The sequence below is a fragment of the Saccopteryx bilineata genome, chromosome 5 (assembly GCF_036850765.1).
Source record: "Saccopteryx bilineata isolate mSacBil1 chromosome 5, mSacBil1_pri_phased_curated, whole genome shotgun sequence".
NCBI lineage: Eukaryota > Metazoa > Chordata > Mammalia > Chiroptera > Emballonuridae > Saccopteryx > Saccopteryx bilineata.
In genome coordinates this window covers 174623907-174642978 of record NC_089494.1, presented here as the reverse complement: position 1 = coordinate 174642978, position 19072 = coordinate 174623907, and the positions used below count along the sequence as shown (strand labels likewise).

General features: G+C 39.6%; 1 protein-coding gene across 4 annotated transcripts in view; it reads left to right on the top strand.

The window, feature by feature from the left end:
- NPNT (nephronectin) overlaps positions 1-19072 on the top strand; it is a 78700-nt gene that overhangs the window by 45008 nt on the left and 14620 nt on the right. For all 4 annotated transcript variants that reach the window (XM_066280432.1, XM_066280433.1, XM_066280434.1 and 1 more), the window contains 4 exons: positions 1356-1475; positions 3064-3198; positions 3498-3620; positions 5416-5814. In XM_066280432.1, the coding sequence (XP_066136529.1) occupies positions 1356-1475; positions 3064-3198; positions 3498-3620; positions 5416-5814 (777 nt within the window). The remainder of the gene's footprint in view (positions 1-1355; positions 1476-3063; positions 3199-3497; positions 3621-5415; positions 5815-19072) is intronic.

Genomic DNA, 19072 nt, shown 5'->3' with positions numbered 1-19072 from the left:
CTTGACTGTTTTATAAGTGCTTTGGGCTTGATTTCTTCATGTTGTCGTCTGGTACTGTGAGAATGAAAGGGGCCTCCTGGGCCCTCCCCTAAACAGGATATTAGTGTATGTTTATATGTGTCCCTGAGGAATTGGAAATCAAATAAAGATTCCCCTTTCAGATGGCTGGCACTCTTTCATCATGGGTGCCAGTGTTAAATTGATTTTGAAATTGTTTTAGAAAAAGAATAACAAAACTTAAGTGTATTTTCTAGTGGTTTTTTTTCCAACATGTTTTCCCTTTTGTCAATCTGGGCATAGAGCTATTCCAGTTAAATCCTAGCCACTAAGCCACCAGGGACTCAAAGCCATTTCTGCCAAAGAAAGAACATGAGTGATTATTTCAGGATTGTTGTGCTATCCATAAAGATGGACCCTGCTGGTAGATCATCCATCAAGCTTGTTGACTGATTAGAAACCACTTATAAATAACTCGTCGCTCCATTTTTTTCATTTTATTATAATAGTTTAAGTTATGACCCTTTTATTAAACTTCAGATATAAAAAAAGAATGATTATGGTAACAGAAAAGTAGATTTCATATGTATCTTTGTAAGAAAGAAATGTATAGTATTTCCTACTAATATTTGGATGTGTTTATAAGACAGATGATGCCCTAAGATTCTCTGCAAGCTAAACATTGACTTGAAGTTTTCTTTATCAGATATCCAACAATTTATGACTTCAGTTTTATTTCTACTGAATTACTTGTTTAAATTAACTATTGATCAGGTAATTATCAGTTATCTCTCTCTAACTGGGTTGCATTTTATAAAATAAAGAAGATAAACTTATTTTATTTAACATTGCATATTTAGCACAGAACATTTTGGAAAGAGGTGAATTCATGTTAATAACGTGACAGTGATGCTAGGATCTGCTAACATCGTATGACTCTCTGGGACATTTACTGTTCCTAAAGAAATTTAATGGGAATGTGAGACAATTGTGCGGATATTTTACTTAAGACCAGCAGTTAGCATGAGTAATCTGGAAAAATACCTTAATTCTCCACTTTCCTTGACCCCTGGAAAAATTTCCATTTACTTGATGTAAGACCAAGTTTTACGTTTGCCTTTGAATTCCTCAAATGCATTAGAGGTTTTCCCCAGATGACAACACCTTTTTAGTCCCTGGAGGAGGAAAGTCTGTCTGTCCCTCTCCCTATTTTTGACTTCCTTTATTTAGATTGTTGAGTAATCAGGCCCTTTCGTCTTCATTGTTGATTCAGTGTCCCTGATTTCAGGACAAATTAAAGCCATACTTATTTTAGTTACAGAATTTGTTCTCTGAGTCAGCCAGTCACTCCTTTGCAGGTGCCCTGACGTGCTCCATGGCCAACTGTCAGTATGGCTGTGATGTTACCAAAGGACAAATACGGTGTCAGTGCCCCTCGCCTGGCCTCCAGCTGGCTCCGGACGGGCGGACCTGTGTGGGTGAGTTGTAACACCAGACATCTGTCAGTAGGTGATGGGAGTAAGGAAGAAAGGCAGTTACTGACGTCTAGTAATTAGCTATCCTTTAGAAGATTGCAGAGGTCTCAGAAGAAGACCTCTCTCTGTGAATGGTCCCTGGAAACCTTATTTTTTCTACAAATGAGAGAGGGGCGGAAGCTTCAGGCAGAGGGCACCACATGTGCAAAGGCACTGAAGTTTGAAGGAGCATGGTGTTTGGGGAAAGGAGAGCTTAGTGTTTCCGGAACGTACATGGCAGGACTGATGAAGCTAAGCAGGTAGATAGGGCTAGATTGCATGCGTTGCACTAAAGACTTAGGTTATTTCCCTGTAAATTAGGAAGGCAGGACAGGATTGTGGTTAAGAGCCAGAGCTTTGGTTTCAGACCTGGCTCTGCCGTATACTTGATATGTAACCTTCAGCAGGAGACTTCCTTTCTTTGAATTTGCGTCTCCTCATCTTTAAAGTGGGAATGATGGCACATAGAACTGTTGTGAGGATTACATGAGCTCAGGTATGGAAAGAGCTTAGCACAGTATCTAGCATGTAGTAAGTACTCACTGAATGGAGGTATTCGGTGATGGAAGAGGCACATACTAACTACTTTTTATATTTCAGGCACTGTGCTAAGTGCCAGATATATATTAATGGACAAAGCTGACAAGATTTTGATCCTCACAAAGCTGGTAGTCTAATGAGGCAGATGGCAATAAAGCAAATATCCAATAAAATTACAAAGGCATTGAGTGTTATTATGAGGACTTTAGAGAGAGAGCACCAGAAAGGGTCTATTTTATAAAATAATGGTCAAGAAAAATTCTAAAGTAAGAGCTGGACCGTTGGCTGTGTGAAGAATCAGCCGAGCAGGTGGAAACAATGCCGGCATTGCAGTGAACAAGACCTGTTTGAGGTCTGGAAAGAAAGGGGGCCAGTGTGTCTTAACCACAGAGTAGGACGATGAGGGGCAACCAGTGAGGTAGTGGGGGCTATTTGTTACAGAACCTTCAAGGATGTGGTGAGCAATGAGGATTTGATTCAGAAAAGCAAGCAGAAACAGTAGAAGAATTTTAGGAATGATACTAATCTAATTTTCTGTTGCAGTAAAATCATTTCAGTGGATTAGTGGGGATGTTTTGGAGGGGGTAAGATTGGCTAGGAAGAGTCAGGTTGGAAGGCCTCGGCGATGGTAGCGTGGACTAGGGTGGCGGCGGTTGAAGAAAGGGAGACAAGTTCAAGTAATCTTTCAGAGGTAGAGTTAACTGGGCCTGGTGATTTAGGGTTAAGGGAAATAGGGCTGTCCAGGATGACTCATATCTCAGTTCAGGCAGCTAGGTGGTACAGGTGTTAGTGTGGGCTGAGATAATGGTGCAGGAGGAGGGCAGCCCCGGCTAGGAAGATGGATAGAAACATGAGGATGTGGAATTTATGGTGCCTGTGGGGGCACCAGCTGGATAATGTTTATGGCGAGTCATCAAGTGCCAGGCAGCCATTTGCAGGCAGTTATTTTAAAATATACTCCATCTGAACATAGTCTTGCTCTTCCTAACATACAATTGACTTATGTTTCTAGATGTTGACGAATGTGCTACTGGAAGAGCTTCCTGCCCTAGATTTAGGCAGTGTGTCAACACTTTTGGGAGTTATATCTGCAAGTGTCATAAAGGTTTCGACCTCATGTACATTGGAGGCAAATACCAATGTTACGGTAATGAACCCTGGTCATTGCTTTTCGCTGTTTCTTCGTCCACGTGGAAAGGTCTCTTAATTGTGCTGATGACTGGGATGTCAGGGGTGGGGGAGGGAACTGGCATTAAACAAACAAAAGTCCAGTGCAAACACTAGTAGTTCTAGATGCACAGATACTTTATTTCTTTTGTTTATCTGCCAGTTTTACACGGACTTTCACATTGCAAAAAAAATTTCTTTTTGAAATTTTATGTATATTTTTATGTCATCACATTTATCTCCTAAAGAGACCTCTTCTTCTCCTACTTCCTGATACAGATGTAGATGAGTGCTCCCTCGGGCAGTATCAGTGCAGCAACTTTGCTCGCTGTTTCAACATACACGGGTCCTACAAGTGTAAATGTAAAGATGGATACCACGGCGATGGACAGAGCTGTGTGTGTGAGTATGCTTGTCTCCCAGCTCCGGATCCCAGCAGGAAATACAGACTGCACAAAGGCCATTTATTTCTAGGGAAGATAAGGAATAGGATTAATTTATCAAAGAAGTACAATTTTCATAGCTGGCAACGTTAGTCTCTGCTTTCTACAAACAATAAAATTAGTTGTTTAGGTATTTTTAAAAATTAAAGACTCAGTAATACATTCTACTCTTAAAAGTATTTGTTTCCTTGACTAAAATTTCTCAAAAGCTTCCCTTTAGCTGGCAAGAAATTTTAGAGCCCTCCCAGAGAGTATGATTTTCTTAGAACTAAAATAAATGTTTGTCATTAGCATTCGATTCTGATTGATGGTGGGATAATCTGAATAGATACAGTTTGGGTCTCTCTGTTTTATTATGCCTCCTAATTCAAAAAAATACCCATATATATCTATTTTTTCTATTTTTAATACTGTTTTGCTTTTTAAATTTTTACAAGCTGTGTTCATAGTATGACTATATTAGTAGATAAACATGAAAAAAAAATACCCTCCAAGATGAAAGTTTCATAAACCAGAGGCCATAATTTAGCATATGTCATGTAACAATACATTTTTAAATTTCTGGAGTAAAAAATTAACTGAAAACCATGGGGTATAAAATCATGAGGATTTAAGGCTTTTTGAAGAGTCATGTAGTAATGCCCCCCCGCCCTCAGAGGTACATCATACCAGGTAGATTAAGTATTAATTTCTTTTGGTGAAGATAAGCAAGGAAAAATATTTCATAGATGTTCTTAGTGACCTCTGAATATTTCTTTTAAAAAAGCAATTACATGCCCTGGCTGGATAGCTCAGTTGGGTAGCACAGTGGTCCCCAACCCCCGGGCCGCGGATGGGTACCGGTCCGTGGGCCATTTGGTACAGGTCCGCAGAGAAAGAATAAATAACTTATATTATTTCTGTTTTATTTATATTTAAGTCTGAATGATGTTTTATTTTTTGAAAATGACCAGATTCCCTCTGTTACATCCGTCTAAGACTCAGTCTTGACGCTTGTCTTGGTCACGTGATACATTTATCCATCCCACCCTAAAGGCCGGTCCGTGAAAATATTTTCTGACATTAAACCGGTCTGTGGCCCAAAAAAAGTTGGGGATCATTGGGTTAGAACATTGCTCTGAAGCACAGAGGTTACCAGTTCAATTCCTGGTCAGGGCACATACAGGAACAGATTGATGTTCCTGTCTCTCTCCCTTCCTCTATCTCTAAAATCAATAAAATAAACATTTTTAAAAAGCAATTATATAAATTAATAAGGGGGAAGAAAAATCCACTAAATTTTTAGAATATTTAATAAAAATGTTTTTACATGAGTCAAATTTAAAATGTTGAAATTAGTCTTTAGACAATTCTAAACATGATTTTATAATATGCATGTACCAGGGAGAGTTAACGTAGACTTCTGATACATATTTCTCACATCTTAAAAATTTTGGAATAGCTCTGTTTTTAAAATATTGATTGCCATCTCTTTCCATTTTACAAATGCGACATTTTTGTGTTTCAAGTAATACATATTCATTATAGAAATACCAATATAATTTTTTCATTCGCCCAGATGACTGTGTATCATATATCATATATGCAGGTATTTGTTACTGGAAAACAGCATGACTTCCAGTAGGGGAATATTCTAAATGTGAAAAGTAAGACTAATTGGCACATATTTTAATATGTTTGTTTTTTACAATTTGATGTTTTACTTTTTGAGGAGAGATGATTACATGCTCATTTTAAACATTTGATTCTTTTAGATATTCCAAAAGTTATGATTGAACCTTCAGGTCCAATTCATGTTCCAAAGGGAAATGGTACTATTTCAAAAGGTGATGGAGGACACAGTAATTGGATTCCTGATGTCGGAAGTACGCGGTGGCCTCTGAAGACACCATATATTCCTTCTGTCATTACCAACAGGCCCACTTCTAAGCCAACAACAAGACCTACACCAATGCCAACAAGGCCCACTCCACCCCCTCCTCCACCCCCACCCACAGAACTCAGAACGCCTCCACCTCCACCTCCACCAACCCCGGAAAGGCCCATCTTCAGACTGACGACTGTGGCACCGGTGGCCACCACCTCTCCAAGAGGGATTACGGTTGACAATAGAATACAGACAGATCCTCAGAAACCCAGAGGAGATGTGTTCAGTAAGTCATATAAATGTTTGCATACTTTTTGAGTTGTTTTTTTCAGTTTTATTGAGATACAGTTGACATACAACACTTTAAGCCGGTATACAGCCTAATGGTTTGACTTACATGTATTGTGAAATGATTATCGCAATAACTTTAGTTAACCATCTCATATAAATACAAAGAAAAAGAAAAAAAATTCTTTCTTGTGATGAGAAGTTTTAGGATTTACTTTCTAAAAACCTTTCCTAGTCCCTGGGTAGTTATCTCAGTTGGTTAGAGCGTTATCCCAAAATGCCAAGTTTGTGGATTTGATCCCCCATCAGGGCACATATGAGAAACAACCAATGGATGCACAACTTAGAATAACAAATGAATGCTTCTCTTTTTCTTTCTCCTTCCTCCCCCACCCCCTATCTGACTGTCTCTCTAAAATCAATCAATCAATAATAATAAAGAAACTTTCCTGGCACCAGGCATCAGTGTTAACTGTAGTCATCCTGTTGTACATTACATCTCTAGTACTTACTTATAACTGGAACTTTGTACGTTTCAACCGTCTTTATCCATTCCCTGCCCCGAACTATTCCCACCTCTGTTAACCAAAAATATGCTCTCTTTTGTTTCTTAGATTCCACATATAAATGAGGTCATAGAGTATTTGTCTTCCTCTGACTTGTTTTACTTAACACAATGCCCTCCAGATTCATCCTTGTTGTTATAAATGGCAGAATTTTCTTCTTCTTATTGCTGAGTAATATTTCACTGTGTGTATAGACCACATTTTCTTTATCCATTCATCCATCGATGGACACTTAGGTTGTTTCCATGTCTTGGCTGTTGTAAATAATGCTGCTGTGAACATGGGTACAGATATCTCTGTGACATAGTGTTTTCATGTCTTTTGGATATGTTTCCAGAAATAAGATTCTTGGATCATATGGTAGTTGTATTTTTCATTTTTTGAGAAACCTTCATAGTGTTTTCTATAGTGGCTATACCAATCCTACCAACAGTGCATGAAGGTTCTCTTTTTTCCCCCACATCTGTTATCTCTTGTTTTTTCTATGCTAAGTTTGAGATTTTGTGTTTTTGATTTACATTCCCTAATAATTAGTGATTTAAGCACCTTTTTATGTACCTATTGGCCATTCATATATCTTCTTTGGGCAAATATCTATTTAGGACCTGTGTACTTTTTTTTAGTTGGATTATTTGGGTTCTTTTGCTAGTGAGTTGAATGAGTCCCCTGTGTGTGTTAGACATTGACCCCTTATCAGATATATAGTTTGAATATTTTTTAATCTATTTCATAGGTTGTCTTTTATTTTGTTCATTCTTTGTCCTTGTGCAGAGCTTTTTAGTTTGATGTAGTGTACTTGTTTATTTGTTATTTTGTTGTTTGTGCTTTAGGTGTTATAACCAAAAATTTATTACCAATATCTGTGTCAAGGAGCTTTTTACCTATATTTTCTTCTAGGAGTTTTATGTTTTCAGGTCTTATGTCCAAGTGTTTAATCCATTTTAAGGTAATTTTGTGAATGCTGTAAGATACGGGTCTAATGTCAGAATTTTGCATAATTATCCAGTTTTCCACTTTACTCCATTGAGTATTCTTGCCTTCCTTATTAAGTATGAGTTGACCACACCTGTGCTTGGGTTTATTTCTGGACTCTCAATTCTGTTGCATCGGTTGAGGTGTCTGTTTTTATGCCAATGCCATATAGTTTTGATTACTGTAGCTTTACAGTATAACTTGAAATCATGAATTGTAACACTTACTGCTTTGTTTTTCCTTCTCAGGGTTGCTTTAGCTATTTGGTTGTGTTAGCATATTTTTAATAAGCTCTTTATGATGACATTTAAACAATAGACCATGTATTGAGTAAGATTCAAACTTATAAAAAGAATTAGCTGTACAAAGTATAAATCATATATCCCTACTGTTATATTATAAAGAGCTGAACAAAAGTCAGAGAGTTGGGCAAATAAGAATGTGTGTAGAAATGGAAAGAATATTACTGTCATACAGTAGATCACAGCATCTATCCACTATAAGAATTCTCCTAACATATTCAGATTTACATGAAAACTCAGAGATGAGAAACTTACTGTATCATTTAACTTAATTTAACCTGCCCATTCATTTAGTCAGAAAACATTTTTGAATGTGTTTTAGAATGTCAGGCCCTGTATTATGCATTGGACTTCCAGAGATAAAACAGAAAAGGTTACAGTATAGGAAAAGACAGTCACCCAGAAGACAACTGTGGTACTTCATGAGTGAAAGAGATTTGTGTAGGACGCTCTGGGAGTAGAGAGAAGGTGTACCTACTCAGCCTTTGAGCAGGGAGTATTTGAGGGGAAAGAGCTTCCGGAGTGAAATGGGGCAAAGAGAATGAGAAAGGGAGGCATTGTAATTAACAGGGACAGCACAGCAAAAGCATGAAGGTAGGAAGTAGCATAGCATATGCAGTAAACTGAAGGGTTTAATCAAGGATTGATGAGAAAAACTGGGCAGCTGTCCCTTGTATTTCCTGTGAACTGGTGGTTAGAGCTGGAACTGGGCCAGATTAGTTTAATGACTCCCAGATTGTTAATGGGAGACCAGGTAAAGGGTGGTAACACCTATGAGGATGAAGGCTATTGGTAACAAAGCAAGTTTTAAAGTAGAAAGAAGTTGTTCCTTTATTACCAGGCCAAAATTTGCAATTTTACAATTTTGTCTTTTCCCTGTATTTTCCCATTTGTTGTTTCACTTTGTTTATTCGTAGCTACCTATGCATTCACTCTTCTCTCCTCTTCTTTTTTTTGACATTACTACTTTCTTCTTTTTCTTTTCTCATTCCTTCACGATGGAACTAAACTTTGCTCCTTTTAGATTGAACACTTTTTTCAGATTTTTTACCAGGTGGAAAGAATACTGACATTTGTGATTTTGTTTTAAAAGAGAAAAAGCTTCTTTTGCTTATATGTGACTCAAATATTTTCTTCGTGATCATTGTCCATTTAAAAAGAAATTGAGATTCTCTCATTCTGATATAATTGTGATTGTGTTTTTTGTACAATAAATACAGATTTGAGAGGGATTAGATGGTAGTTCTAATATACTTTATATGTGCATATCTCTTATTTTTGAAAGGCATATTTTTGGTAATTTTTATTCTCCCACCTTTTCTTTCTTCTCTCTCCCCTCCTTTTCTTCTTCTCTCTTTCTCTACCCTCTTGTCTCTCTTTTTTTACTCTATTTTTTCTTCATCTCTTTGTGATCATACAGTGGAATTTTTATTCATAGATGCTTAAGTAAAGAGGGTATATTATTGTGTTGCTTAAGGCACAGGTCATAAGAACTTGGATATTTAATATAAAAAGACATTCCAACATAGCTATCGAGATCTGAGTCTTTTAATGTTTTCTCTTTTTTTAAAGATTTTTCTTCCCATTACTCCTCTCCATACTAACACACATATGAATTAAAAATAACATTGATGTTCACCAATAGAATTCAACAGGATAAAATGGGGAAACATGGAGTTCCGATGCAGTTTGAGGGCACTCAATCTAAGAGGGTGTGATCTTAAAGATAGGCCCTGGGAAAGCATTACCGTGATCCGAGGCCAAGGCTGTTGGATGCCACAGATAGTGTTGCTGCCTTTGGGCACTCCTGCCAAAAAATTAAATTCCCCTCTCATTTCCTCTTCAGCCATAGCTGCTGGTTAGTGTTAGCATGAATGAGGACATTTTGGACACTTCTTCATTTGCTGTCTGGTGATTGTAGGGTATATTCTGCATAAGATAAGGATTCTTAAGTTTTTAATTCAGGACAAATAACTGGTGTTTATTCACTGTGAATAACCTTATCACTATTTTAGTTCAACATCATTTCTTTGTTGAATATTTTCTTCACTGCTTGCATAAAAATTTCTTAAGACATTCTCATTCACCACAGGTCTGAGAATGAAATTCGGCTCTCCTTTTTGCATAAATTTTCAGGTGATGATAATTATAGCCACTGTTTGGAAGTTTCCAAACAGCCCCCGACTTCAAGAATTATGTTTTTCTTTACATGGAAAGCTATATTATTTTAATGAAAGAGGTTGTTAAACGGTGCTTTTCTTTATAATGTATGTGTTATTGTTCCCCCGAGAAAAGACTGTAAAGATATTCTAAAAGGAAATAAGAAAAAATTATAACCATTATAACAAGAACACATCTCTAGCCCAGACTTCTCCCCAAATTCTAGACTTGCGTATCACCTTCTTGTTTAACCTCTCCAGTTGGATGAAACTAGATGTTCAAACAACTCACTGAATTGTGCCTCCACTTCATCCCAGACACATTCTACCCAGTCTTTCACCCCAGGGTATGACACCCAAAGAACTTGGAGTCATTATAAATAGTTCTTTTTATACCCACATCCATCCATCCAATCTCATTAGATCTGCCTTCAAATTATATCAAAATTGTGACCACTGCTTGCCATGTCCAGTGCTGTCATCCAGGCCCAGGCCGTCCTTCCCCTGGGACCCTTTATCCAGATGACTTGTACAATACAGCACTCTTCAGGTTTTATAAAAGTAATAAGCTGTATCTCTGTACATGACATCTGGATGCAGGTTGATGTTTCTGCAGGGAATCACATGAATACTTGAAATAATTTGGCTACTAGAGACCTTGAGGTTGGATTAAATGTATTGAGTTACAGAAACAACGTTTGGCTTTCAGAATTATGGGGAGGAACTGTGGACTCGCTGCCATTGTTGTCCAGCTTCTCCCTGCCTCCACCTCTGCCCCTCTGTGGTCCCTTCTCAACTCAGAACCAGAGTGGTCTTTAAAAAGCTAAGTGAGATGTCTTTGTTCAAAGTTCGGCATTAGCACCCCGTAACTCAGGAAGAGCTGAAGCCCGGGCCGTGTCTCACGGAGTCCTAAGTGGACCCATCTCCTGGCGCCCTCTGCGTCTTTCACTTGACACCAGCGCTCTAGCCTCCCTGCTCATCCCCAGACTTCTACTCCAGCTGTTCCCTCTTTCTGGAACACTCCCCTCAGCTACCAGCGGGGCTCATTTCTCACCTCTTCACCGGAGTCTCAACTTACCAGTGAGGCTGTCTGCAACCCTTCCATTCAGTACCATCGAAGCTGGAGATTTGGTCCTTTTGCAATTCCTGCAAAAGAAAGGGGTTTCAAAACACCAAAAAAGTCGCCTGACCTGTGGTGGCGCAGTGGATAAAGTGTTGACCTGGAACACTGAGGTCACCGGTTCAAAACCCTGGGCTTGTCTGGCCAAGGCACATATGGGAGTTGATGCTTCCTGCTCCTCCCCTCTTCTCTCTCTCTCTGTCTCTCTCCCCACTCTCTAAAATGAATAAAAAGAAAAAGAAAAAAGTATTTAAACTTCAGATAAGCAGTGCAGATGTGTTAGTTATAATAGCCTTTTGCATTATAATTTATGGACTAAAAACTTTCATCTAAACCAATATCAACTAATTACCCAAGTGTGATCTTACGTGGTTTTAAAAAATTCCATTATATTCAGCTCTCTAATGGTGACTAGAGTCCCTTCCAAAAACTGACTCCAAATATTCTTTGTTATATTTAACCCAAAGTCAAGAAATTACAGTTTATACCTCTTCAGTACTGTCAGGCACACAGCTGGTCACTGTCACCTGACCCCACACTCCATGTATTCAAGGAACACTCTCAGGAAATTACCAATTCCTTCTTGGGGTTTAGTCATTTCTGTCTCTTAAATCCTTTTGTAGAAATACTGTTTTGTTTTTTAACTCACTTAGCAATTTTTTTGGCTTATCTTTTAAATATTCTTTTTTTTTTCAAATCTGTCCCAAACTCTAGGGCCCAAAGATACATGCTAGTTAGACCTGACCCGATATTGATTGCAAGGGGAATCCTCTTATACCTAATTTTCTGATTTAAATAATTTCTGTCTGCTGCCAAGCATGTAGAGTGCAGCTGTTTAACCTGCAGGCATTTCCCCCTCAAAACAGACAGTGCCTGGTACACAGAACACACTCAAAAATAGTGTTGAATGGAAGGAAATATAATTTTATATTGGATTTAAATTTTTGAAATCTAAATACTCTTTTATATGCTTCAATTAACTAAATTTAATTTGTTGATTTGATAGTCACTCCTCAAATCATCAGAGTTATTTCAGCTTATGTTTTTTTTTCTCTTATCCTGATAGTTTAAATATAGCTATTGAAAAGAAAGATTCTTGGCCCTGGCCGGTTGGCTCAGTGCTAGAGCGTCGGCCTGGTGTGCAGGAGTCCCGGGTTCGATTCCCAGCTAGGGCACACAGGAGAAGCACCCATCTGCTTCTCCACCCCCCCACCCCTTCCTCTCTGTCTCTCTCTTCCCCTCCCGCAGCCAAGGCAAAGATGGCCCGGGCGCTGGGGATGGCTCCTTGCCCTCTGCCTCAGGCGCTAGAGTGGCTCTGGTCGTGACAGAGTGACGCCCCGGATGGGCAGAGCATCGCCCCCTGGTGGGCGTGCCGGGTGGATCCCGGTAGGGCACATGCGGGAGTCTGTCTGACTGCCTCCCTGTTTCCAGCTTCAGAAAAATAAAAATATAAAATAAAATAAATTAAAAAAAAAGATTCTTTAGAAAACACTAAATCTAATATACTTCATAATTTTAAGCGTGATGCAGAGTAGTAGTGAAAAGCTTTGAAAGGAAATATGAAGAGAAGGTTGAGGTATTTGAAACAGAGGGCTTGAAACAACTGCTAAGAACAGAATACAATGAATCAGAAGATGGAGTTTTGATTCCCATCCCTGTTATTTATAAACGTATGTGACCAGATAGGTTACTCTGCTTTCCACATCAGTCTTCTCATCTGTAAAATGGAGGTAATATTCCTTGCTTTCTGTCCACATAGAGTGGTTTCCAGGATCAAACATAATACAAGTAAAAGTGTTGATGAATTATTAGTTACTATGAAATATAATTGTATTTTATATTGTATTTTATAGGAATAACTGTGGTGGGGAACATTTAAACTATATCTGATTAAGAAAATAACCCTTGGTGCCTGACCTGTGGTAGCGCAGTGGATAAAGCATCGACCTGGAAATGCTAAGGTCGCTGGTTCGAAACCCTGGGCTTGCCTGGTCAAGGCACATATGGGAGTTGATGCTTCCAGCTCCTCCCCCCTGTCTCTGTCTCTCTCTGTCTCTCTCTGTCCCTCTCTGTCTCCTCTCTAAAATGAATAAATAAAATAAAAAAAAATTAAAAAAAAAAAATGAAGAAAATAACCCTTGGCCATTCCTGGTTGGCTCCGTGGTAGAGAATCAGCCCGGTGTGTACATGTCCCGGGTTCGATTTCTGGTCAGGGCACACAGGAACAGCGCCCATCTGCTTCTCCACCCCTCCCCCTCTCACTTCTTTCAATCTTTCTCTCTCTCTCTTCTCCTCAGCTCCTGCAGCCATGGCTCAGTTAGAGCAAGTTGGCCCCAGGCACTGAGGATGGCTCCATAACCTTCGCCTCAGGTGCTAAAATGACTCCTGTTGCAATGGAGCAATGCCCCAGACGGGCAGAGATCGCCTTCTAGTGGGCTTGCCAGGTGGATCCTGGTCATGTGCATGCAGGAGTCTGTCTCTGCCTCCCCTCCTCTCACTGAAAAAAAAAAAAAAAAGAACCTTTATATGTGATATGAAATATTAAGTATGTAATTTTAAAATAATTCCATCTTGAGGGACCCTGGGTCTTTAAAATTGTATAATCAGATGTATTTTCAAGGCTAGCCCTGTAGGCCTCATTGAGCAACTCTAAAATTCCCGGATAATATGAAGTTCTTGTTCTTTCACTTATGGGACAGACCAGTGCTTTTCCGAGTGTGTGTGACTCAACAGGAGTTCTGTGGGATATTATGAAGTGGATGCCTAAAGAAGTTCTGAGGTCAAATGAATTTGAGAGATGCCAGGTTTAGTAAACTTAAATAGGTTTGTTAACTATAGGACTTCTTAATATGCTAATGGTCATTGTGAATCTCTTGGGGTGGCATGTCATATGTATTGTTTAACTGTTGGGATTAGGGTTCATTGAAACCAACTTCAGGTAAGGATGAACTGAACTGAGAGGTATAGAGATCACTCTCCATAAGACTGAATAGGGCTCTCCCATTGGCCTTCGTTTGCATGGTTTCTGAGACCAGTGGGTTGGTGTTGGACCCTGGAAGAGCCTGGAGAGGGGTTGAGTCGGGGGACAGAAAGGTGCTAGCAGACAGAGCAAGAAAAACTGCCTTAGTTTGTGGTGTGCCTGTCTGGGCACCAGAGGTATGCTACAAAGAACTGCTATAAAGGTGAAGACCAAGAAGCAAAGGCAAAAGTGGTATCAGAACAGATAGGATCTATCCCAGAGCAAAGAAAATAAGAAGCACTGCATGCAGAAGCAGACGTAAAGGAAGATGGGGAAATGCGTTCTAGTCTAGCAACATAATAAAATATGCAGTGAACGGTTTTTGAAAAATACATAATGAGTTGGAAAAATATGCATGCTATAAAAATGTTAAGGAAAAAAATATACTACACTGTATATACCATTCAACCCCAATTCGTTATAATAATGCTTGTCTACATATGTCTGAATGAATATAAAAGTCTGAGAGAAAAGAGACCAAAATGGTAACCATGTATTGAGTGTATGATATTTGGGGTGATTTTCATTGTCTTTGTGTTATCATCATGCTATGTTTTTTTTCTTTATGCTAAGTTTTTTTTTAATCCTTCCATCACCACTGACAGTCACAGTAATTCAGCAAAGCAGTAGTTCCTTGGGAGAGCGGCCAGAAGTACTTAAGTTTCATGCTCTCCAGTCGTGTGTTGTGTTTTTTGAAGTAGTGCCCCAGTAGATTCTAAATCCTCCCCCTTTTTTGGCGAGAGGAAAGGACAGACAACCACAGACAGGACGGGAGAGAGATGAGGAGATGAGAAGCATCAATTCTTTGTTACGGCTCCTTAGTTGTCCATTGATTGCTTTCTCATATGTGTCTTGACCAGGGAGCTCAGCAGACCAAGTGTCTATGGTTCCATGTTCAAGCCAGCGACCCTGCACTCAACCTGGCGAACCTGGGTCCTCTACATCCCAGGGCAACACTCCATCCACTGAGCCACCTCCTGGTCAAACAGATTCTAATTCTTAATCATGCCAATTTTATGTAGAACGTACTAGTTTTTAAAAAATTCATTAACTCCTATTTTTAACCTTTCAAATTTTTCTTTACAGTTGAGTGTATCAGGTATGCCAGGTTTAGCTAGGAAGCTCAGGTTTCTGGAAGGAATATAGTATCATTTGGCCCAGGAAGCAGATTTTTTTTTAGAGTATTGTCATAGCCCGTTTGAATCACAGTAATTTAGGACGCTTATCTAAAATGTAGATTACTAGTCCCTCCGACACATTTACTCCAACTGATTGTCTACAGAAATACTGTTCTGTCTTTACTATGTGTACAAGAAACATGGGATCTTGTGAAAAAAAACAAACCAAAAAAACAAACAAACTCCCAATCAGTGAGGCTGTAGTAGGAATGCGATTCTGCATTTCCAGCACGCTCCCAGGCCATAATGCTGACCTGCTGACCACACTTTGAACAACAGCAGGGCTCTGAGAGCCAGCATGGCAGCCCTCTGTCCAGCAGAACCACATCCTCAATGGAGACAGAATTAGCCAGATGTGGGGCGTTTAAAATGTACGATTGTGCCTAAAACATAGCATGTGGCATCTGTCTGATGGAAAGTGAAGAAGAAAGGCGTTGCAGATAAAGATTATGGAATATAATGTAATATGTGTCAGATGCCCTCCTGAGTGGCCCTGTCAGACACAGACTCGCTGGTGCCGTGCTCTTCTAAATCAGGAGGATGTGTAGCACTTGTACATGCCATACAGGAAGAAAATTGTTTCCTTTTTGCTGAGCTGCTTTGCTGCGTGCTACTCACCGGTTCTTTCTCTCATTTCTCTTCTGCAGATTTGATGAGTCTGTGGCTGGTGTGTTCACCTTGTTCTTACTCGTGGAAATAGGGTATCTTTTCTGATTCTCTGTGGTGATGAGTAAAAAAATTGTTTCTGCTGAGGGTTCAAAAGGTCTTCAAACTAGTTTGCTTTCTAGTAAACAGAAAAGCCCTGGGAGACCCTGGGGGGCTGCCTGACGTCTCCCTGAAGATTACATTTCTGCTGGTGTTATGAAGGAGTGAGTTGTCAGTGCTTACAGGTCAGGGTCTGGTGCTGTGAATTCTGAAAGTTTTCAAGAATTTTGATTTATTTTTTAATTGGATCCTATGGTAGCTGGTAAACTAGGAAGAAGAAAAAATTGCTCTCCCTGGAAAGTATAAATTGAGTTCTCAGTGAATGTGACCAAAGGTAGAAAAGTCAGAAATCAGATTTTTTTGTTTGTTTTGTTTTTTAAGTTGCATGCACATTTGTCTATAGTATTGTAATGAAAAGTACTGTGCTTATAACTACTCTGATTTGGGCCATGTCACTAAATTTTTTTATATGCCTTTGTTTCTTCATCTATAAGTGGGGATAATAACAGCATCTACCTCATCGGACTGTTGTGAAATTAGATGAGAGTGCATATAAAACTCTTACCACAGTGCTTGGCATATGATAAGAACTCAGTACATTCTAGTGTTACTATGTCTACTTATGTTGCTGAATTCATTTATATGGTAATGAGAGCACTTCCTACTTAACTCAGAGAGAGACAGCCATATTTGTGTTCTAGTTCTAAATGTTTATATTTTCCTTATGCTTTTTTATTATGGTTCATTACAATTTTAATGTTGTTTTTGGCTAACTGGATCTTTTTGAAGCGAGTTGATTTGCAAGTACAAGCTATTATGTGAGCGTACAAAATGAAAATGGAAAGCTGCAACTTTCTTGTAACTAAATAATTGGACCATCCTGCTTTGTTTAGGTGCCTATAGTACCTGGTTAAACAATTGTGATGTTAGAGGCAGCATCCCCTCATGTCCTTGCTGTGAAAATAGTGACAACAACTTTTCAGCAACAAAGGGAAAAATAGTGACAACAACTTTTCAGCAACAAAGGGAAAAATAGTGACAACTTTTCAGCAACAGTGTCTAAAAGGGAAATTTACTGCTGGGTCTGATAAATATCAGAAATAAAAGCTCCTTTTCTTTAAAGTGATTCTTTGGCCTGAGGGCATTGACACCTGTTCCCCCAGAGCCCATGGGCTCTTGTGACACCGCAGGTGATCACTCCCAGCAGACCTGCCGGGGTCTGCTCACCACCTGTGTTCTGGTGTGTGGGACTGTCCTGGCAGAGCCTAACCTTCAAGGGTTCCTTTGGCTTAGAAGAGAGAAAGAGAACAGAACCTATTAAGTCCTCTCTTAATCTGAAAAAGCTGTATTATCATCCTTATGGTCATACCTATAACAGGACCATCTTTTGATATTTTGTTCTCCTGGGCAGTACTGGCTTAATTTGTTCTGAAACTTTATTTGAGGAGAAATAGACAAGTTACAAAAATTGGGCTCATTATTAAGTAGCTGTGTGTGTGTGTTCCACCTTTCTCCAGAGATTTAATTTTTCCAGTTCCGCTATTTACCCTTCACCCAAAGGTGTTTTATGAGCCTAGGTTCTCCCTGTGGGATGACAGCTTTGGCAAACAAGGGCTTCTTTCTGTGGAGCCTCGACACCCCTTCCTTTGTGTTTATAATCAGTAGATAGCTAAGAATTTTCTCTAATGTGGCTAAGGGAATTTCAGAAACTCTTTTCCAGTCCTTTTATTTGCTTCTCTCTGGTCATTTAAAGCTGTGATAAACATGTTCTTCCTCTTGAGAGAGACAAAGGCAGGGGAAAGAGGGGAGGGAGGAGGAGGAGAGGTAGGGAAGCAGAGGTGGGGGAAGAGAGGGGAGAAGAGGAGGAGAGAGAAGCAAGACTGCCTCATAAAATCCTTGTCATTCATCCCCACACTGTAGTCTCTAAAAATCCCTGGGTTTTGCCACCAGAAAGACCCTTTCAGAATATGAGGCAAGTTACACATGTCATTCTCGATGAACTAAACCTCTAAGCATAGAGTTCAAAACAGTGTTATCTTTAACCTCTTAGTTCAACAACAAATGCCAGAACCCGCCTGGGTCATATCTGTGAGCTACCCAAGAACAGAAACAATTTGCAAACCTACCTTTAATAAATAGTGGTAACACTTTGCTATAGTTACCCTTTGGGAGGGGGCTGGCAGTGGGGGGGTGCGTATGATAATATTTACATTTACTTTACTGTGCTTACTCTTAGTGCTTTTTGGGTAAAATATACAATTGACTATTTGGGAAACCTCATTTATAAACTCAGTTATATATCAATATTATAGTCATGGGGAAAATATATTTAATTGAAAATGCTGGGCCAGGCTTTAAGAAATTTCCTGCTTGTCTGTCAGGCTGATTGTTGTCACAGGCCCCGGGGCCCCCCGGGCATTAGGAAAGCTGCCCAGGCCCCTGAACCCTGGCCCACCATGTTTTTATCCAGCTGGCCCCTTCCTTCAGTGCCTCTACACTTCCTTTCTTTTAGTTCATACAGAAAAGGTAACAAGGAATGGGCACAAGATACTCTTGGTAGGTGAAACACTGACCAATGGAAGAACAACTTTTAGGAAATAAATGTTTTCAAGACTAATTCTTTCATTAATGTTGGTCATAACTGTCCTCAGACATCCACTCCCTCATGCTCATTCTCCATGCCACAGCTGGAATGGTGTACCTCATCTTGGCACTCCTCTGTAAAAACTTTCCAGAGGCTTCCAGTTTCTACCAGAATAGAGTCCAAAATCTTTACATGGCTTTCAAAGGTCCTGCGCAGTCAGCCTGCATCTCCAGCCTCATTAATTCGCTGCCCTTCTTCTGTGAGCTCTACAGCTATAATGAGAGTTGTGTTCCACGGACCGTCATTCTCTAGGGTGCCAGCTCACAGTCGCTCATCCTTTACACTCTGATGTGAGCTTCTCCCCTTTGAGATTTTATGCATCTGCCCTCCACCTGCTAGCTCAGCTAGCATCCCTTCCTTCTCACCACATATTCCCATAGCTTCCTCTGCCTCCCTTTTAAAAGCATTCACTACCTGGGGGAATTGTTATGAAGGCAAGAGTGTGCTCTCTGATTCACAAGCTCTTAGCCCTGTGCCTGGTACCAGTGGATGCCCACATTCTTGATTGATTGCATTAGCATGTGGATGGATTGGGGGGGGGCGGGTGGATGAAAAGATGCTAGAGGAATTGTGTGGTTAAATTTCTCTTAT